The following is a 22,516-nucleotide window of genomic DNA, read 5'->3' as shown; positions in this document are numbered from 1 at the left end:
CAATAAAGTTGTGCTGAGAAACTACAGTTGTTTTATTCGAGTAACATTGGTAGCAGAGGATGGTTGGAAACTACAAAGTCCCACCAGGCTTCGATGAAGGGAAGCCATATGAAACATGGAAGAATGAAATCGAAATCTGGAGCAGAGTCACGGAACTTACGAAAAATAAACAAGCCCTTGCGGTGGTTTTGGTGCTATCTGGAGGTGCAAGAGAAACGGCGATGGAAATACCTCTTAAATAAAGATGACGGTATGAACACTTTGATTGCAAAGATTGACAATTTGTTTCTTAAAGAAGAGAAAGATCAAGTCTATGAAGCTTACTCGAGCTTTGATCAGATAACGAGAGACGGCAGCGTGTCCATGGCGGACTATATCATTGATTTTGAGCAACGCTATTCTCGTATACGAAAGTACAAAATGGAACTCCCCGATGCAGTGTTGGCTTTCAAACTATTGGATACTGCATGTGTGGACATGAAAGACCGTCAGTTAGCCCTCACAGCATGTACAGATCTGACTTTTGCGTCCATGAAGTCAGCATTGAAGAGGATATTCGGAGGAAATACGTCAGCTCCCAGCATGGGAATCAACCAAGAAACGTTTGTAACGACGGAGCAGAGACAACAGAAGGGCATGTGGCCTCAACAGGATCAACAGAAGACGCCTGTGCTTGGCACAAATCCTTTGGACAGGTACGGTCGAAGATCCAAGTGTGCGGTCTGTCAATCAACATTTCATTGGGCCAAAGACTGTCCGCATAAAAGTGAGCAAGTCAAGCTTAATGAGGAAAGATATACAGATGCAGTAGAGTAGTGCAACATTACTCTGTACACTACAGAGACCTCCAATGGAGTACAAATGTCAAATGGAATAGTTATAGTGTTTTGGTTCAGCAATAATAGACACTGCATGTACACAGACTGTGTTTGGACAGGGGTGGCTAGATGGTTACATCACTGAACTGAGCCGGAAAGAGTCGAGTGATTTGAGAAAAACTGAAAAACGCATCCATAAACCATTTAAGTTTGGTGATGGTGAAAAGTGTTGTATTCCACTAAAAGTTTGAAAATTCCTGCAACAATTGGACACACCAGGTGTCACATTGAAACGGAGGTATAGTTTCAGCTGAGGTTCCACTGCTTTTAAGCAAAGCCTCCATGAAAAGAGCAGGGACACTATTGGACATGGAAAATGGCAGGGCGGTGATGTTCAACAAACCTGTAAGACTTGACTTTACAAGCTCTGGTAAAAATAATAGACGGAACAACAAAAGGTGAATCTGTGGCAGGACACAACACTGCTTTGCATGCAGCAAGAAGGGATTTTACAGACGCAGAATGTTCAGTAAAAATACAGAGAGCCCTGCAGAAACAAATGTGCCACACCGATGAACAATATGAAAGTGGAGATCGTGTATATTACAAGAGAGTGGATTGTCCAGAGTGGAAAGGTCCAGGAGTTGTCATCGGTCAGGACGGTGCTATGATTTTTGTCAGACACGCAGGAACATGCATTAGAGTGCATCGGCTAAGGTTGAGGAAAGTGAACACAGAAAATATGGATAAATGTGTCACAAAAGCTGATTCAGAAAATGAATGAATGACAAACATTGACAATAACACAGAGGGACTGAGACAAATGGAGCAAACACACTTGGGGGTGGAAAATGAAACGGATAAACAACACACAACTGATGATACACATTGTGATACAGAGCAGAGAACAGGTGTCAGCATGAAAACAGGACAAATTGTGACATTTCCTGTTATCTATGATCAGTGTAAATTACATGTGTTGCACTGTGAGGCAATGGGGGGACGTTTATGAAGGGGGGACCGGAAGGGGGGTAAAACCGGATGTTGTGATACTGTGTGGCAGTTGTGAAGTTGGAATGGCGTGGTGCCGACAATAAAGTTGTGCTGAGAAACTACAGTTGTTTTATTCGAGTAACAAAATGGACCCTTATAAGATCAGTAACTCTTGACAATGAAACCACTTAATCATTTTCAAATCAGCCTCGTGCTACTGTATAACAGGTGCTATAACAGGCCAATTCCTGTGTTTACCTATAACTGCACCGCTCTGTGTACTATGCACACTCCCTAGAGGCCAAGGAAAAACCCTTGCCCTGCACTTTTTTTGCATCTGCCCGTTATAGCGCCACCATGAGGCCGATTTTTGCAAAATACATTTCTTTCTATTACTCGCACAGATTTTATCCATACATCATCTCTATAGTCACAGACAGTGGCCTTGTGGTTAGAGTGTCCGCCCTGAAACTGGGAGGTCGGGGTTCGATCCCCGGCCGGGTCATACCAAAGACTGTAAAAATGGGACCCAATGCCTCCCTGCTTGGCACTCAGCATCAATGGGTTGGATTGGGGGTCAAATCAACTAATGATTCCCGAGCGCGGCGCACGCTGCGGCTCACCGTTCCAAGAGATGGGTCAAATGCGGAGAACAAATTTCACTGCGGTAACGTCTGTGACTAATCGTACGACTTTGACTTTGACTTTGACATGTTCAACACAGATCGGTTTGATTTTTTCATATATTATTATTCCTACAAATTTTGTCCAAACATCACAAATGCTATTTTCCTGGTGGAGACCTGTGCCCCGAGGGGCACTTTTTCTAGTTTACTTTGTTATTCCGCCTTTTTTTTCCTCTTCCCTAGTGCGTGCGTGCGTGCATGTGTGAGAGAGTAGAGGGTATGAGGAGGTATGCACACACACACACACACACACACACACACACACATACACACACAGAAACAATGAGACTACAGAATAGCATTGCGATTGTGAATTAGTTCAGAATATTAAGCCTACGTGTAAAAACTTTAAAACTCGTTCCATATTTCTAACAATGCTATCCCTGGGGTATATTCTGCCTCCGCTTCACTGATTACGTTGGTTGCCATGGTGTTTTGTCATATAAATTGCCAGGCAGGAATCTAAAGAAGAAAAACAAAAATCGAAAGACCCTGGCAGGGACCCTGACTGCTTGGATAGCTGGGTGCACAGTGCACTGAATATGCCTTTTGTGGGTAAATAACTGCAATTATATTTTTTTCTTTTTAGAGCAGTTTGTTGAAATCTTTGCACTAGACAACAGTGGATTCGCTGCATGCACTCACAAATACATTCAACAGATGAATATAAAATACCCCAAAATTGCTAGAGTACACTTCAGGGCTTGTTTTTTCCTCCCCAATTACATTGTATTCAGTTGGCTTCTGTGGTTTGGCGACGATCACGATTATAGGTAACAAGAGATTTGTGTGTGGAATATTTAATATATGGACATCACAATAATGCACCCGTTGCTAGGGCCCCGTGCGCACAAACAGTGCGGGCACATCCATTAGCTGCTGTTTTAGCCTTTCTATGCTGTTTTCTTGGAAACTACGCCGCTGTCCGTGGTGCTCATTTATGATTTTACGGTGCATCGCAATTAGAATATTAGCTGAATTAGCTGATCCACCGAAAAGGACAAAACATGACCACGCTTCGGCCTTGTGGATCTATTACTTTTTGATACCATTGAATTCGAAAATGTAACAATTTTAGACATATGAGGTTTCCACCCGACAGAGACTGTTATGTTCAATTGTGCTCTACTTCAGTAAAGAGTCCTTTGTACTCCCAAGGACATCTGTGGATACTATAGAATCACTTGCACCGCAACACTCATATACTGCATTGTGTTGGAAAACACATGCAAACTGACTGAATATTGGGTTTGAGTGTTTTCATGAAGTGCCTCTGTATTGATTTCTTCAGATGTGACACGTTGCAAGCTTTATAAGACCGGGTGATTGCATGCTTTTCAGCATGCAATCAAGTGTAAAATCAGGCGTTACAACGCCTTCAAGGCCCGCCGAAATACATTTGTCGACAAAATCTACTGTAGATTTAAACGAAAACATTTCAGATGACTAAAACTAAATGGCATTTTATTCAAAAGACTGTGACTAAAACAAAATCTAAATGTGCTTTCCAAATCAAGTGACATTCCGATGCGCCGCCATTCGGTTAGCCTTAGGATTAGTAATACGGCGAGTTGGAATGGTGATGCGTCGGAATGTTGGTGTGTAACCTTCAAAATCAACACTGGAACCTACATTGATCCCTGTCCCAACGCCGTATAACTGCTGTGAGGGAATTGACCATATGCAGACCACGGCCATCTTGCCAGCAAGGCGCTAACTAGATGCAACTTCTGATTGTATTAAACAACGTCAAACTCACAAACATTGCAGCTGTACGGAAAGCTTGAATTATCCTCTTTCAATCTGCATAGTGTTTTTTGAGTGGTGCAACCACTCCAAGGAACAGCAATGCCCGTGTTAACCTATGTTTGTGTGTGACACCTATGTTTGTGTGTGACTCATGTGATGAGTACCAGTAGGGGCGTTGTTGTGCCAGAAACAGAGAGAGGGAGATAGTGCTGCACTGTTGCCTGCTGCACTGTTGCCAGTAAAGCAACCTCCTGCTGCCTCTTGCATTATGTGAGCACTTCCAAAGTCAAACGCTTAGAAAAATAATCATCTGCAAGGAATTTCTTGACAGGAAATAGCTCATAACATGTCTATGGTGGATTTCTTTTTAAACAAACTGATTGAAAGAGGATAATTCAAGCTTTTCGAACAGCTGCAATTTTGTTGAGTTTGACGTTGTTTAATACAATCAGATTTTTCTGTTTGGATGTCAATGGCAAATTTGCATCTAGTTACCACCTTGCTGGCAAGATGGACGCAGTCTGCGGTCAATAGTGCGACATGAGGTAAAGGACTGGAATTTCATGAAGAGAGCAAGACTCATTTTAATTTTGCACCATATCCTTAGTAATTATGATGACAGCTATATGCACTGTTTGTTCAGAGGTGTTTGAGGCTGCCAGCCAGCATCCACTGCATGCCAAAAGTTTCAGCACACTCTCCAACGGCCAAAGCAGGAGGAGATGATATACTGTAGTTATGATCTGCATTTGCCTAATCATTCTGCATGCCATGGAAGGGTAGGGTTATATTCAATGTAATTCAATGCCATCTTAAGTCAACAAACACATGGCGTATCGCCAGTGTGGTCCTTGTGGGGGCTCCAGGGGGTCCCCAGCAAAATGTGTTGTATGCTATTTATTTATGTATTTATTAAGGCTGTCACGATTCTCGATTCGTATCGAAATCGAATCGAAATTGATGTTCGATACAGTGTATCGAAATCACCAGCCGACTCGCGATATTTCATTGCATGCGCGGCCGTCCGCTTATTCACCCCGGAACGTTTCTCACAGGACGAGTTTCAGCCTGTCAGTGTCGGACATTATATGCCGGGGCATAAGTACAACCCAGCTTGTTGCTCAATGCGTTGCTATCATCAGAGCAGACAACAACACACCCAAATTCACCCAAAAGAAGAAGCCGTTTATATCGCTGTTTATATAGTATGGTTGTGTACAATTGCGGAGTGAAAGGTTCCATATGGGGCTGCCTGGAGTCTGGACTGGCGCTGGCCTCCACGCTATGGCTGCTTCGACATGTATCGCATCGCGACGAGGACCGCAGCGCGAAGCTGTGTTCAGTGCGAGACATTAGGCAGCCAGCGTGGAGGCTGACGCCAGTCCAGCCCATGGAACCTCTCCCTGAAGCTGCTACATTTAGAACGCCGGGCACGCCGGAGTGAGCTCCTTTAGTGGGGCTTAATGTGAATTTGTGAAACATGAACCATGGCTAGTATAGGAGTTACCAGCTAGCGCCCCTCAAAAACAACTAGAGGCAAAAACAAAAGCTAGTGGCTAGCGCCCAGCCTCCCCTCAAAAACAATGTTTTATTGCTTAATCTTTTGTAGTCACTATTCATTGATTCACTGGCATACCTTTGAAAAAAATGTTTCTCACAGAAATTGAATTGAATCGTGGGTTAGGCGAATCGTGATAGCCCTAGTATTTATGTATACTCTATTGGAAACTGTTGAATTGTTTTTGAATTGCTTTAACACCAATCTTCTCTTCTGGGGGTCCCTGGCAAAAAACATTTTCAGATGTGGGGCGGCGGCCAATATACATATCCTTAGCACATAAAACCAAAGAACAAAACAAAAAAAGTCTGAGAACCACCGGTGTATCGTACATACAGTACCAATTTGGGAACCCACCGGCAAGAGGAAAAAAAAATAAACCAAATTACTTTAATTTGCAAACCATAAAACGACTTGTCTTTTTAGTTCTACTGGATCTCTTCTGCAGTAGTCCCTCCATATCATTTTAGTCCGGTTTGTATCTCTCTGAAGTTTTAGTCGACAAATCACCCGGTCTTATAAAGCTTGCAACGTGTCACATCTGAAGAAATCAATACAGAGGCACTTCATGAAAACACTCAAACCCAATATTCAGTCAGTTTGCATGTGTTTTCCAACACAATGCAGTATATGAGTGTTGCGGTGCAAGTGATTCTATAGTATCCACAGATGTCAAAATTATAACCTTTTATAATTATAACCATTATAGTAACAGCCCATTTGAGTCAAACTGGTCGCAATTTGTGTTCCTGATGGCAACAGCTCTTCTACTCTTGATATAGACCACCAAAGTCTGACGTCAATATCACTAGAGGGCGTTAAATCCAAGGGCTTGTGTTTTTATTTATTTGTATTATAATCCCGGGATCTTAGATCGCCTCAAATAAGAACTGTTTTTGAAAAAATAAACAAATCATCCCAGCGGTTTCACTCGTTATGGATATGAAGAATCAAATGACTGAGAGAAAACAGTAATGTTACTAGAAACATACTGTATCAAATATGAGTGACAGTTTGTTTATTTTTGGACCACAATTCTTATATGAGACTATTTTAAGATGACCCCATGTTATTCTACATATAGAAAGACTTCTGCGGACCCCTTGGAACCAGGGGATGAGTGAGTGACGTCAGCACTTCAGCGTTCTATTATCTTGGACATTAAAGATAGGGGTGTTGTCTTTTTGCTTTCAGGGACAATGGTGGTCCAGGTGGCAGCCACTGACGCGGATGACCCCACCTACGGGAACAGTGCTCGGGTGATCTACAGCATCATCCATGGACAGCCGTACTTCTCCGTGGAGCCAAAGACGGGTACGTACATCACGCTGCCCGGTGGCGGAAAGTTAAACTCGCGTGGCCAGCCTTCATCTGCTTTTGAAATGCATGCAGATTAAGTCTGGCCCCTCTCAATTGTGGGAGGACTTCACGGCCGAAGTGGTGACGAGCCAACCGGATTCGTCTGGAACCAAGCTATAACTAGCCTCGGTACCAGGCTTTCTTTTCGTCAGTGCAAAAAATGAAAGCCTGGAGGAACGCATTGGCCGCTCTGGGCTATAGGGAGTCAACCCTTCCGGGTGGGCGTCGCTCCAAATTATGTGACGTAGCGCTGCACTGGGGGGGAGAGGAGGGGCCGGGGGTGACTGACAGATCAGTGTGATCCAATCAGGGCGTGTGCAAATCTCTGCCGCGAACCGCCCCTCTAGACCAGAAACCTAACACATTAGCTCAGGCTAGGCTATAACCAACCAGGGCCCAGTATGCAAATATGGGGTGGAACATTGCGGAAAAAAATCTAATTGAAAAATCTAATGTAATCTAATCTAATTTAATTAATATCATGCAGTGATATTATCGCTATGCAAGGCTAGTGGAAAGTAACCAAGTACATTTACAATTAAGCACTGTACTTAATTACAATTTTGATGTGTTTGTACTTGAGTATTTCCAACATCCAATACTTTTACTACTACTCCACTACACATCTTGGATGTAGTGGAGTACTTTTACTCCACTACATTTATTTGAAAACTTGAATTACTAGTTATTTTGTAAATTTTGATTATTATTACAAAATATTTCCACTTCAGCCCCATATACATTCCGGCCTCTTGAAAATAGCAGATCTACAAGCTCACGATGTGTTGCGATGCAACACTTTGTGGGTTTGCTATTTTCAAAATATTTTGTATTTTAAAAACTTGGCATGGGGCTTTCTGCATAATGAGTACTTTCTACTTCTGGTACCTATCCAGGACTTTTACTTGTAACAGAGTATTTTTTATATAGCAGTATTGACTTCACTCAAGTGAAGAATGTGAGTAGGCCTCCTTTTTCCACCACTGTACACTGTCACACCAAGCGAGTTCAGGCATGTTGTGTGGGGATATGCTGTTGGTAAACATGTCATATTTGAGGTATATTGCACAATATGTTGGTATTCGGAATCGACATGTCTCGACTCCCGAGAAACAAACTTAGAATGCAGTCAGATAACTCACGGGTCACGAATAGATTGAACAAATATTTATTATATAATGGTAATAATTCAAGTGTGCATATAATACTTTATCTTGGCGTTCGGCTCTGCTACATTTTAGATATACAATAACAACCCCTCCCATGGGGAACAGAAATAGCAGATGCTCCATTTACTGCTTAACTCGGAGCATGCTTGCTTATATCCACATGAACTGTCGCCGCCATTCCTATGATTGTGTCATAATGTCTATATTTCGTATTTTCGGTGAAGACATTTGGGTCACTGGGGAGGGGGAAAAAACTGGATGTACAGTGTAAAAGGTATTAACTGGTTAAATGCAACGTGGAAGGATTAGAAACCACAGTACGTAATGCACAGTACACACAAACTTCGGGTTACTTCAGTAACCTCAGTTGTATAAGTGACTCGAAGAAGAGAGTCATATGGGTCCGAGCCACTTGGTGGCGCTGGAGCACAGAACAAAACATAAACTCACGAGCTAATTTATTGGTTCGTGGAGCTGTCACTCAGAGCGGTGCCCCCGGTCCCAACCCTCAGGTATAAAACCGGTGGGCGTGAACGCTCGAGTCATTCCTATCAACCATTTTTCTGCCGCCTGCCAAAGCAGACGGGCAGTTCGATGACTCTCTTCTTCGAGTCACTTATACAACTGAGGTTACTGAAGTAACCCGAAGTTGTCTTAAGTGCCTCTCTCGAAGAGAGTCATATGGGTCATCATAAAACTCCCGTATGATCACCCCGGCTGACAGGACCGCTCCACGGTCCCCCTTCTTTTCCCAGAGACACAGACACACGAGACGTCACCATCACGTGAATGTGTGTCCCCTTCGCAAGGGAGACTGAGAGGGTTAGCCAGGTTACTGACCTGGCACCAAGAGAAGGTCCCTCCTCGGCCACCGGGCCAACTACCCGGTGGCCCAAAGTCCCTCTAACAGGTAAAACTAAAACACTGATAGAGAGGCGAGGGGAAACCCCGGGGAGCCAACAGTGCCACTGTCCCCTGCTCCCCAGGAGGTTTCCCCCCCCCTACAGACGCACCCAGGAACCTCCACCAGGCTCCGCCTGGCGGTCAAGGGATCCCTCAGAGGAGCCGACAGCTATGCTGCCTTATGTGCTCCCCCAAGTCTGCAGGGTTCATGTCTTACGTGACTAACGTGCGGCCGCTCCCAGGACTGCATGGGCCAGGTTCACGGGAGCCACATCGAGATTGTAATACGTGGCAAACGTCGACGGAGTCGACCAACTCGCCGCCGCACACACATCCAGTATGGGAACGCCCTTCGCTAAGGCCCAGGATGCTGACATGCCCCTCGTGGAGTGAGCACGCAGTCCCTCGGGGAGATCCACACCACTGGCAGTGTAAGTCAGTTGTATGGCCTCCACAAGCCATTGTGAGATCCGTACTTTCGTGACGGGTTTACCCTTCCGCTGTGCTTGAGGGGCCCAAGCAACGAAAAGCTGATCCCCTTGTCTGAAGGGGGCTGTCCTGGCCTTGTACAGCTTCAGCGCCCTGACTGGACATAGGCTATTCAACCGCCTGTCCTCCTCCGAGGCAAAGGGCGGCGGATGGAAAGCCACCAATTCCACTGGCTCACAGCCAGAAGGAAAATTCTTCGGGAGGAACGACAGGTTCGGCCTGACCGTAACCCTAGTGTCATCGCCACTGAATCTCATGCAGCTCACGTTGACCGAGAGCGCGTGAATGTCGCTCGACCTCTTAGCCGTCGTCAACGCGACCAGCAAAGCGGTCTTCAGAGAGAGGAACTTCAGGTCCACTGTGTCCAACGGCTCAAAAGGTTCCTTTGTGAGCGCGTCTAGTACAACCGTCAGATCCCAAGCTGGAACCAGGGATCTAGTAACCGGCCTGAGATGCATGACACCCTTCATGAACTGTCGGACCAGTGGGAGCTCGCTCACCGGACCGTTGTTTATGCCCAAGTGGTAGGCGGAAATAGCCGCCAGGTTGACCTTCACAGAGGATAAACCTAGACCTCTGTCTAGGAACTCCTGCAGATAGGACAAGATGAGAGCCACCGGAGCTTGGAACGGGAGGATCCCTCCTGGCCTATTCGAACACCAGCGCACAAACAGCTGCCATGCTGTGTTGTAACGCCGCCTGGTAGACGCGGCCCTAGCGCTCAGAATGGTCTCGATGACGTTCTGTGGCAAGCCGGCTATTCCAAGAGGGGCCCCCTCATGGGCCAGACCCATAGGTCCAGGTCCTGGGGGCGCGGGTGGAATATTTCTCCGCCGGCCTGCGTCAGTAAGTCCCGCCTCAGGGGAAGCTGCCACGGTTCGTGGTAAAGGAGGGGGACAACGTCCTGCCTCCATGATCCCCAGGCCGGAGCTACCAGCAGGAGTTGGACGTCCTGCAATCTCACTCTGGCCAACACATGCGGGATTAGTTCCAGTGGCGGAAACGCATAGAGCAGACCCTGTGGCCACTGGTGCGCCAGTGCGTCCAGGCCCAGCGGTGGTTCGCCCTTCAGTGAGAAGAAGAGAGGGCGTTTCGCGTCCTCTCTTGTGGCGAACAGATCCACCTCCGGAAACCCGAAGTTGTGCCATATCTGGTTCGCCACCTGAGGGTGGAGAGACCAGTCGCCGTAGCGGAGTGGCCCCCTCGAGAGGAGGTCCGCCGCTGTGTTCAGCAGGCCCGGTACGTGACATGCCGTGAGGGAAAGGAGACGACCGTCGCACCACACCAGCAGCCTGTGTGCCAGTGTGCACAGACGTCTGGAGGTGAGACCTCCCTGTCTGTTGATGTAGGACATCGTCGTCGTGTTGTCCGTGCGGACCAGGACGTGGTGTCCCTGAAGAAATGGTTCGAACTCCCTCAGAGCGAGGAAGACCGCCATTAATTCCAAGTAATTGATGTGGGAGGTCCTTTTCAGGTATGTGTCCCACAAACCCCTGGCCGACCTGCCCTCGTGTGTGGCACCCCACCCCGAGAGGCTGGCGTCCGTGGTGACGACCTTCCTGGATAGGGGAAGGCCCAAGGGCACCCCTTCCATCAGTCTGTGTCTGTCCGACCACCACCTCAGTGCTAGTGTGCAAGCCGGGGACACTATCACACGGCGGTGCACGTACTTGGTGGGAATGTGCAGGGAACCAAGCCATCGCTGGAAGGGTCTCATGTGCAGTCTCCCCAGACGTACCAATGAGATCGCCGAAGCCATAATGCCTGCTATCCGTAGGCACGTGTGTAATTGAAGAGTGCGTCCCGGTGTGAACAGTGACACACACTTCAGTAGGTCGTCGAGTCTGTCTGCCGACAGTCTCGCCGTATACGCAACTGAGTCCAGCCTGATGCCTATGAAGTCTGTTGACTGCGTAGGCACCAGCATGCTCTTGGCGTGGTTCACAACGAACCCTAGGGAGGCCACGTGGGTCAACACTCTGGTTGTGGCCCTCGTTACCTCTTCCCTCGAGCTGGCCATCAGGAGCCAGTCGTCGATATAGCTCGCCACCCGAATGCCCTGTTGACGCATGGGCGCGAGGGCGGTCTCTGTGCAGCGCACAAACACCCTGGGGCTTAGGGACATCCCGAAGGGAAGGACCGTGTACTCGTTTGGTGGTGGTACCCACTGGATGACCAAGGAAAATTTCGCCATGACCCGTCTCCCTGGTGGCGTTTAAGCCCGCCACAGGCCTCATATCCCACCGCTCTGTTTCGGGCAGCACTTTGGCTGTCCCTAACAGAGGGTTCATGGTCCCCCGACAGTGTGATTTTTGTTGTTTTTTTGTTCTTTTGGGCAAAGCCTTTAATACAGATCACTGTATTGATCATGATCACTGCAGTTCCCATCCTGCCGACCAGTGCTGTGGAGCTGCAGAGGAACTTAATCATCTCCTGATGGAGCCTCTTGATTTCGGCAATCTCGTCAGGGGTGGGGACATTCCCCAGACCCCCGAGTATGACCGTGAGGGAGCCCTGCAGCAGAGCAAGGGTGTTGTGGTGCTTGCCAGCTGCGGCGATGAGGGAGAAGAGCTTACCGCTAGCAAGGCTGGCGTCCTTGTCCCTCTTGGTGGGCAGGGAGGGTTCCTTGGCCAAAGGTGTGATGCGTGGGGCGGTGGGGTCGAGCAAGTAGGCTCCTACTGTCGAGCCGATGGTTGGCATCGCCCCAAGACCTGCTGACGGCATGTCAATCGTGTCCATTGGCACCTTGGTGTGGCGAAGTGTTGGGGGAGTCAGGCTGGGTTCTCCCCAGTTCGCCGTGAAGGTGGACTGGAAGCCTTGGGCCAGCGGGAGGATAGCTCTCCGCGTGGGGGCCCTGCTTTCCGCTCCAGGCCAAGTGTCCTCCGGGTTTGGGGGAGGTGCCACGTCCGGCCAATCCCGTTCGCACCTGATGGCGGCCTGGTGTAGGAGTTCGGTGAGGTCCCATTCCTCGACGGGCGGGCGTGGGGCAACTGGGGCCCCCTCAGGGGCCTCAGGGGGTCCATTGTCCTGGGGAGGAGCCTCCTCTCCCAGGACATGGTCACGGTGAGATGATGAGTCGTCGTCGTCGTCACCGTCATCGTAGGGAGCTGGTGCGTCGGCATCCAGGTCTCCATCGTCCTCATAACCCACCTGGTCTACGACCCTGTACTCTCCAGGAGGTTCCTGGAAGGAGCGCGGGTCGTCCAGGGGTTCCTGCCCTTCCATGAAGTCTGACCATGGCATACCATCTGGCAGCTGGTAGGGGTGAGGGAGGGGTTCGTAGTCTGGGCCGGGTCGCCTGTAGGCTTCGGAAGTGTCGTCGAAGTCGTCATGGTAGCGATCCAGGTCGTCTCTGGAGCGAAAGCGGGAGCCGAAGCTCCTCTCTGTCCTAAAGGAGGAGAAGGAGAAGGAAGCAGCGGGTTGGCGGCGTGAACCGTCTAGCGCCGCTGCTTCGTAAGCGGTCGTGGCGTAGCTCGCGTTGGCCCTGGGGGCCTTCCTGACAGGGGAGGGGCATCCAGAGTCGTCCATGTGCCGCTGTGCTGCCATTGCGGGAGGCCTGGTACCTGTAGACGCATCGCGGGGAGCTAGGAGCTGCCTCCCAGGCTGGGTGGGGGGGAGGGGGGCCCGTCCCTCCAGACGGGCCTTGACTCTAGACAGCCTGCGTCCCTTCTCTCTGTCTGATAGCCCAAGGCAGCATGGGCAGAGGCCCACGATCTCAAAGGCATTCCTCGCATGTGTTAAACCCAGACAGTGCATACACATGGAGTGGCCATCATCAGGAGACAGGAGGTTGTTACAAACCCTGTTGAAACAGAGCTTTGGAAGGGGTCCAGTGTCATCGTGGTCATCTCTTGTAGCCATGGTGGAGATGGCCTACTTCTTCCCCTGTTCTGTTTTTTTTTTTTTTAATATAAAAACTAAAAAGGATATTATTATTATTTTATTTGGCTCCGTTGCTAAATAAAAATAATGTTCCACTTATCTGCCCTACTACAGAGAGTAAAGGTGATGAGTGAAGCTCACAATGGTCAGCTTACAGCACGACGGCTGAAGGCTGCACCACGTGTTGGCCTACCGTAGTGTAGAGGAGGGAGGCCTGTTTGTTGTCCACGTTGTGGAGAAGGCGGTCCGTCCGGCCTGCGGTAGATGTTAGATAACGAGGCGACGGAGGATCGGTTGACGTTGGCCCGCTGTTACCGAGGGTTGTAGCTACAACAAGCGAGGCTGCGGGCTGGTCTAGTCAGTGACTAACGAGAGGCTAGCGGAGGAGAAAAAAGCGGCAGCAACGCTGAAGCTGAGCTAATGAGAAGCCAACAAACGCTAGCTACAAGCTAACAAACGCTAGCTACAACAAGCAGCAACGAGAGGAGCAGGAACGTAGAGAGCAGACAAAACAACAAGTCGCCGGGCGGGCTCACTTGTGTTATTAGTCTTAATATTACTTAACTTGAGATGAGTTAGCTCGTGGAAAGAACACCGTCTTGCGGCTGCGAATCCCCGCGGTGCAAGTCAGTTCTAGACTCGTCCGTCTTTCGGGAAAATATACTTCAACAGCCGGTTGTGTGAGACTTTGGTGTACTCGCTATGCTGTGTGCATCCAAGCGCAGAAAAATGTAGGAATGACTCGAGCGTTCACGCCCACCGGTTTTATACCTGAGGGTTGGGACCGGGGGCACCGCTCTGAGTGACAGCTCCACGAACCAATAAATTAGCTTGTGAGTTTATGTTTTGTTCTGTGCTCCAGCGCCACCAAGTGGCTCGGACCCATATGACTCTCTTCGAGAGAGGCACTTAAGACAACATTTGTTCAATGGTGCAACCACTCCTATACGGAGCTTCGTGTGTCTCTGGCTGTGTCCGAGCATGGAAATAGCGTTTGGTTGGTTTTCATCACCAAGTGTCATTGTTGTGCAGCCTAATACACACACACATATTAACTGTATATATGATGATTTTGGCTGTGACAGTACAGTACAGTGACACTACAGTACAGTACAGTAGAGGGACCCCCTGGGGACCCCCACACAGTAACTCTGTAATTTGTGTCCACACGCGATATAGGGACTGCCATCGCGGGGGTGGCAATTGTTGAGGACATCTGAAAAACTATTTTCTTTGTCCTTTTTTATTTTTCTGTCTAAAATAATCTGAAGCTATATTATTATTCATGTCATGTTAGAGCAGGTCTGAAATAAATGTCAGAGCTGATATCGACATATAAATATGAAATAAATGCTTAAACATCACTATGTCTAATGTTATAACCATTGGGTTAACCAATGCTAACTAGACATACGGCTTCCCTGCTAAAGTATGCAAATTCCGCTAAAATCCGCCTTTTTGTACACAATCGTTTTGGAAGATAATACTAGTCTTTTACTAACTGGCTAACAGAAATAGCACAGAAAGAAGTATTAACAACGATATTTTGTAAAAAGTGTGTTTATTTTGGTCCGCCTAAAGCTAATTCATGCTAATGTTCCAGCTGGGGGCACTGTTGACCACAACAATGGAAAATGCGGAAATGGCTTCCTATTTCCAATAGCAGAAGAAGAAGACTCGAATGAATGTATTGTAAACATTGTAACATTATGTCACCATAACGTGGTTATTATTAGTTGCTTTGGAATGTACCTGCCATGAAAATTAAGGTCATAATAACGCAGATCGCATCGATATGTAATAATGTACTTGTTTTAGCTTACAGGATTGATATCAATATATTAGCTAAATGTAGCTAACGGCTATCATTGCAGGGTTGCCAGTTTCTGCGAGAGAAATAAGCAACCCGGTATGTGAAAACAAACCCAAAATAAGCGAAAATAGCCGATCTACATGCATACAAACAACACAAATCTTGTGTCTGGCATAAATTATTTTCAGATGGGGGTCTGCAGACAAATAATAATAATAACAGGCTAATGAAACAGAGGAATTAAGAGAAGAGCCAAGAGGGCACAATTTGTGCTGGGAGGGTTTGAGAGCAAACTGTCCTGTTGTCTGTTGGTTACTGTTTTTTTATTTATTGCATTTATTTGTACTCATCTGGAACATTTACATAGGCCTAATTTATCTGCCACTGTTATTTTCCCTTTTTCATACTACAAAAGGCCAAATAAATACAGTAGCCTATTTAAAAAAGGAGAGATAACAACATTCTCTAATTGTGTAGACTTATTGTAAATTAAGTAATGCAGATGTTTAACAATTATGTATATCTTGAGAGTGTAAAATGAAACAAAATGGACCTTTTTTAAGGTTTCTTTTTACACTTGATAGTTAAAGATCTAATAAGGGTCCACTTGGTTACCAACTCTCCATAATCAACTACACTTTAAAAAGGTTATAAATTATTATAAAATTGGTACAGTAGGCCTATGCATTATTTTTCTTTAGAAACAAGGCCAACTAATTATAATAAGCAGACATGGCAACACTGCTGGTTGACTAATGGAGAAATGAAGGGAAAACAGCGCCCCCTAAAGTCACAGATCACTGAACTAAAGCTTAGAAGTCCATTTTCTCTGCTTGGTCTTTTTTCCACTACTCCTGCAAGACATTTTTCTATAAGCCATATCTCCAAAACTGGTGGGTCAAACTGAACAACCAATATGTCAATTTCAAGCTATGATTCCCTGCTTTCATATGACATATGAAATTCAAAAAAATCCAATGGCAGTCCTTCGATCAAATCTAGTCACATTTGACAACCGTTTTGGACGTGGGGCGGCTCGCCGGAACCGGCCAGGCACCCTGGGCGCGTTCCAGGGGGTCTGGATGTTCTGGGGACCCCCTGGGGACCCCCACACGGAGTTGCACCACTCACTTCACACGGGTGTATTTTTTAATCAAGTACTCTGTCGGGTGAAACCTCATATACATAGTATCCAGAACTGTTACTTACGACACCGTTGTTAAAGACGCGAGGAGAAAGAAAAAACATCAGCGAGAGGAATTAAAATTAGGTGTATAAAATAAGGTGTGAGCTGGAATGTGTTGACTCGGGGAGGGAGATGATGGCGGAAGCTGAGCGATGCGACTGCTGTCCTCGCCGCCGCTGCTGCTGCTTCAGAGCTATACGTGCAGGCTCATTAGCCACTGTCCTGCTGGGCCTGCATGCTACCTCACGCAAAGCACTCTGGGAAAGAACCGAGGAAAGAAAAAAAATACGGGGCATTCATTCCCATAATATTAGGCGTCACTCTCTACTTCCCCCAGCATTGCTTATCGTTAATGCACGCGCCGCTGCAGGGTTTCTTGTGAATGTCGTTCACCCTCCTCTAAAACTAAAGGAGAAACCTCCTGCCATGCAGAGCCGTGCCAGAATCCAGCATTTCTATAATGTGTTTTTCGACACTCATAGGCGAAAGAATGTCTGCTTGCTTGGTAAAAAAAAATATATAATAAATAAAGGAAAACATCTAGATGCTAGTTATACTATGCAGTGGTTCAGTCAACCAACACTCATGTCAGAAATAGATTTAACCATTTTTTGCAACAAAAGGAATACAGTTCAAGTTTAGCCTGGAAACCAGGTGAATCTGCCACAGGAAAAAAAGTAAAATGCCCTGCATGGACATCTGGCACTCCTAAATTTGAATTACATTTTGCACACCCTAGAGTTGTGGGTGACCAATCATAGCTCAAAATTCAAAGTGAGATTTCTTTTTTGCTGTTTTTTTTTTGTTGTGGTTGATGTTTATTGACAATGTACAGAAAAATGCACATAGTTATACATCACTATCAAAAGGATAAACGCAAGAAAGCCGACGGCTTATTTCCATTGCAGTCCCTTAGTTAAAAATGAAACACAACAATGAATGTGTGTGAGTGTATGAGTGAGCGTGTCCATGTGAGTGTTTTAGGAATGAGTTATATAATAATTATTATATATTTTTTAGTGTTTGTGTTTTTCGTGTGAGTGCGTATGTGTGCCTGTATGTGTATACAAGAGACAATCTGCACCGTATGGAATGCCAACCGCCATAAAACCCCACGACGAATAAGAATAATCTGCACCGGATCGGCATTGCATAACGTCTGCAACTCACATGAACAGATGCATGTTTCCTTTTTGAGTGGTGTAAACCACTCCTACAACTGGCTTTTTGAGTGGTGTAAACCACTCCTACAACTGGCTTTTGTGTGCAGAAAAAAATGAGCATGGTTGCTATGTTCAAAATAATTTCTGACGTAATTAAATCACACCCGGGTGAACTGGATGACTGTAGCAACCATGCTCATTTTTTCTGCACAAAAAAAGCCAGTTGTGAAATCACATCCGGGTGTGATTTCATTACGTCAGATCAGAGCTGATCAGGCTATATAATACCTTACCTTATATAATAATAATGATTTCATTACGTCAGACATTACGTCAGACCACAGCTGATCATGCTATATAAAACCTTACACCACTCAGTTCACACAGGTGTGATTTTTCATACTACAAACTAACAAACGAACCACAGTATCGAGGGACGAGGGACCGCCATGACAACAGTGGCCGGGTTACAGGTCTTCCGTTGGGGGATCACGGATCACCATGCAGAGCCGTCATAATCGGCGATCGCTCGGACGTGTGATTGTAACACTTTTTTATTCATTATAATTGCAGTGATAAGACCGCAATGAACGCGTCGGGGACATCATCGACCCGGTATATATGTATAACGAACTAAACTTTTCCGCATCCTAAACCGTGGTGTTGTGTTCTGTGGAAGCCCTTTTTTTCCTTCCTTGTCGAGTTGTCATCTTGTCGACATGTCGACATGTCGACATCACAGCCGGGCTTAGAACCCCTCTGGACACCCTCGGTGAAGCTTTTTTCCATCGCTCCTACGGGGAGCGATGAAAAGTTCACCAGGGGTGTCCAGAGAGGGGCTAGCTGCATGCCCAGACATGTTTCCCTCCTAGCTTGGAAACCAACATCATCGCCGATTCAGTATGCTAATGACAACGCGTCTCACCGTTATACTATAGTTCTGAACCTAACGGTGGAATGGGACTTTTTATAGCCTACGGATGAAGATTTTTGCTGCCCGCATGACCCCCCCTGTTACTGCGATCAAGACAATGAAAGCAGATCTGTGAGATAGATTAGGCGAGGCGCTCATCATCATCATCATCATCATCCTCATCTAAGAAAGCAGAGTTATGAAGGTTTAAAGTCACAGACATTGACAGGCAGATATACAAATGAACACTTGCAACTGCTGTTGCAAGTGCAACAGCAGTGTGTGGGGAGGAATCAATTGGCATAATTACTGAATTGGGGAGGGAAAAAATGAAAAGCATCACTTTAATTTAGGCTATGATTGAAACGTATCACTACGGTGAAACCCAGACAGACGCCAGGTGACCCTGCCTCGTGTTCCTGCCTTGAAGAGGAGTTGAAACACGCAGGAGGCGTCAAGGCCATTTATTAAAGGCTTTTAAAGTTTCGCAAAGCAGTGTATGATGTGCCTTGATATCTTCTCGGTTGATGATTTATTGATCACGAGCAAAGTCTACAAGTCTAACCTCCCCCTCTCTCTCTCTCTTTCTCCCTCTCTCGCTCTCCTTCTTTGACCCTTCTTGTGGATACGTTTCCTCCATCATTTTGATGAGTGATGAGCTCCATTGAATCCCCCCCCCCCCTCTCTCTCTCTCCCTCTCTCTCTCTCTCTCTCTCTCTCTGTATTTTTTATATTACATGCGCGTGTTCTATATATATAGACTTAAATGAAAGAGTTCTTCGTTTGGATTGCTTGGCTGTGAAGGTGCCCACAGGGAAGTCCCTTTGAGGCTGTGAAATCTTTGATTTAAGTGCTTTTTGCTTCGTGTTTTTTATTTATTTTTTCAAAGCCTTAAACTTCTGGGGCCTCATTAACGTGCTAAAACACTGATGATTACCTTGTATTTCCTAGAGTTAATGCGCTGTTCTATGAACCAATTAAGACCATCTTATGTACACTTTAAACTTCCTTCGTATAATGCGGTCTCGACTCAGTACAAATTGATGTGGTATGTCAAAAGAAAAAGGAAAAAAAAGTAATTAATTATGTAAACATGACCTGACATATGACATGTTTTATTCCATACACTGTATCCACAATTAGAAGATCAGAGGTTCTTAGCTTATTCATCTCCTTGACTTTCAAAATATCACATGCATGCACGCACCCACAAATCCATGCTCGCACGCACGCACGCGCGCACGCACGCACGCACCCTCTACTGCCCAGGTCATGTGATGAGATGAGCCCCATGCACCTCTGCTGCCAGGTTTATAGCTTCATGTCTCAGCTTGTATATCTGCTATTTTCTACTAGTTTGGGTCTCGGGCCAAAGTTTGCAGGGTCTTATGGCCCAAACCTCACCAAAGGGTCGGGTTGGGACATGTTTTTTAAGGTAGACCACACCAATGCACTCATTGCAATTCAGTGAGTTGCATTGGTGTGGTTTACCTTCAAAACAGTTTTGTCCCAATAACGCAACCCTTTGGTGTGGTTTGGGCTTTAACCCATTCTGGACAGGAACCCCTTTTGGTGTTTTAAGCATTATGTTATACTTTAGATATCGAAAAATATTTTCGAAAAAATCGTGAAAATTTGATGCAAATCTTTGAATATATATTCTTACAGAGCAAACGTTCAGCTGTTGGTTGCCAGTTCCTATTGGCTGTTGCTAGTCATGGCTGCCAGTTCCTATTGGCTGTTGTTAGTCATAGCTGCCAGTTCCTATTGGCTGTTGGTAGTCATGTCTGCCAGTTCCCACCTGATGTTGTGTGGGAGTCCAGACTGCTCCAGACCGTACTGAATAACTGCTAGCTTACACAACGTCTTCAGACTAGGACTTAAGTCCAAGACATACAGGTCATCAGGTGTTTCGTCTCCTCCAAAGAGCATGATCCGATCTCCCAGCATGCAACAGCACATCCCAGACGTCGGAGACGGGCCTTTCCCCTTGGGCTTAACCCTCTTCCAGGAGAAGGTCTCTGGACTGAATTTCCACACATCATTGAAGTACTGGCGCTGGTTATACGTGTGTCCACCAAATATGTACAGCTCTCCATTGTAGGTAAAGGCTGAATGACCGTAGCGTCGTTCTGGAAGAAGCTTTGTAGAAGGTGTGTCCAGCCAGAGGTTGGTCTCTGTGTCAAACATTCTGATGGTGTTGGGGTAGCCTGAAAATACAAACATCTTTGTCCCGATGATGGTAGCAGAGTTAAATGCTGCAGCAGTAGGTGAAGTTCCTCTGTTAATTAAAGACCAGACCATTGTGCTGGTGTCCAACTTGTACATGTCATTGTACATGTCATTAGTGCATGTATGGGTGATTCCTCCATGGATAAACATGACCTTCCCCAACACACAGGCTGAGTGGTGTATCCTCTCCTCTGGAACAGCCCCAGAAACCTGTGGTTTAAACCATATGTGGGCGTCGACATCAAATGCATAAAGCAGGTTGCAGTACCTGGCTGTGTCGTAAGCGCTCCCTCCCCATAAGTAGACAGTATCTTCAATCAGCACAGCTGTGAAGCCGTAGCACCTGGAGGGAACCTCAAGGTGAGGTTCTCCTCTTTCAGTTCTCACTGTGGTCAACTTCCTCCAGTGTAATGTCAGTGTGTTGAAGACCTGCACACCATTCATTCTTCTTCTTTTCTTCTTACCGCTCATTCTAAAGAGGTACAGCTCGTGTCTCACCGCTATAGCAGCACCATGTTCCTTTGGGGGTCCTTTCTGATGCAACGTCCAGGCAACGTCCATCAATGCGACAGTTGATGGTGAACTGAAGTAAAGCTGTTTGTTTCCTGCTCTGTAGAAGAACGAAGAGCTCAATAGAAAAGAAAAGGAGAGCCAATGAAGTACACTTCTAGATTCTAGAGCTCTTTGAATCTTGGCCGGAGGAGTCTTGAAGATTTGGTGATGGTTGGAGATTATTGGGAGTGCTGATTTAACCTGGATTCTGACTGAATATGGTCTGATTTCATCTGGTCTGATTTCATCTGGTCTCTCTGAGGCTGCAGTGGCTTTTATCCTGCTGGCTAGAGTGATGTCACAGCGGGGAGGTCATTTTGGCGTAGACCTACGTCATTTGAATTCATCTGACCCAGCGCCATTGGTGTAGATCTACGCCAAACGGTCTTTTACAGTGCTTATGATGGATCACGTTGTGATGCTACTTACATTATCACTCCGTTGCTAGGCGATGGTGTAAACAGCAATGGCGATGCGTCTTCTTGGTCGGCACACGCACCCACGGCTCAATGTTTCGGTTTCTTTCTATCGCCGTTTCTCCGATTCCTCGTCCCAGATGAAAACGTTCTGGTCAAAACGAGGTTTATTCGACGGTCCATTGAATCATTATATATAAAAAAAAATTAACATGCAGGCCAGGGACCCCCCAGGGACCCCTCAGAAGAGAAGCTTCATGCAGATGGATGCATTATTCCCTGGACTTGGAGGAATAGCATTATACCCACGGGCCGACCGCCTGGAATGAACTTCCAATGCACCTTAGACTGGAACCCTCCCTATATAGATGTTTTTAAAACACTGCTTAAGACTAGGGTTGGGATTCGGAACCGTTTCATTTCAGACCCGGTTCCGACATTGCGGATCCGGAGCCGGGTTCCATCGTTTTTGAGTGGTGCAAACCACTCCAACAACCAGCTTTGTTTGTATCCGTGTTTGTGTGTACCTGTACGTGGGGCCCAAAAGAATGAGCATGGTTACTATGGTCACTGACATTACGTCAGACCACAGCTGATCAGGCTATATAAGACCTTGCACCACTCAGTTCACACGA

At 46.5% G+C, this 22,516-nt stretch overlaps 1 protein-coding gene across 1 annotated transcript in view; it reads left to right on the top strand.

Annotated features, from left to right (window-relative positions):
• Positions 1-22,516, top strand: part of cdh7a (cadherin 7a) — a gene marked incomplete at its 5' end in the record, with an annotated part of 212,969 nt that overhangs the window by 75,382 nt on the left and 115,071 nt on the right. The window contains one exon of the mRNA XM_079489842.1: positions 6,999-7,118. Coding sequence (XP_079345968.1) covers positions 6,999-7,118 — 120 coding nt within the window. The remainder of the gene's footprint in view (positions 1-6,998; positions 7,119-22,516) is intronic.

The sequence above is a fragment of the Electrona antarctica genome, assembly GCF_951216825.1.
Source record: "Electrona antarctica genome assembly, chromosome: 20".
Taxonomy (NCBI): Eukaryota; Metazoa; Chordata; class Actinopteri; order Myctophiformes; family Myctophidae; genus Electrona; species Electrona antarctica.
This window is presented reverse-complemented; position numbering and strand designations above follow the sequence as displayed.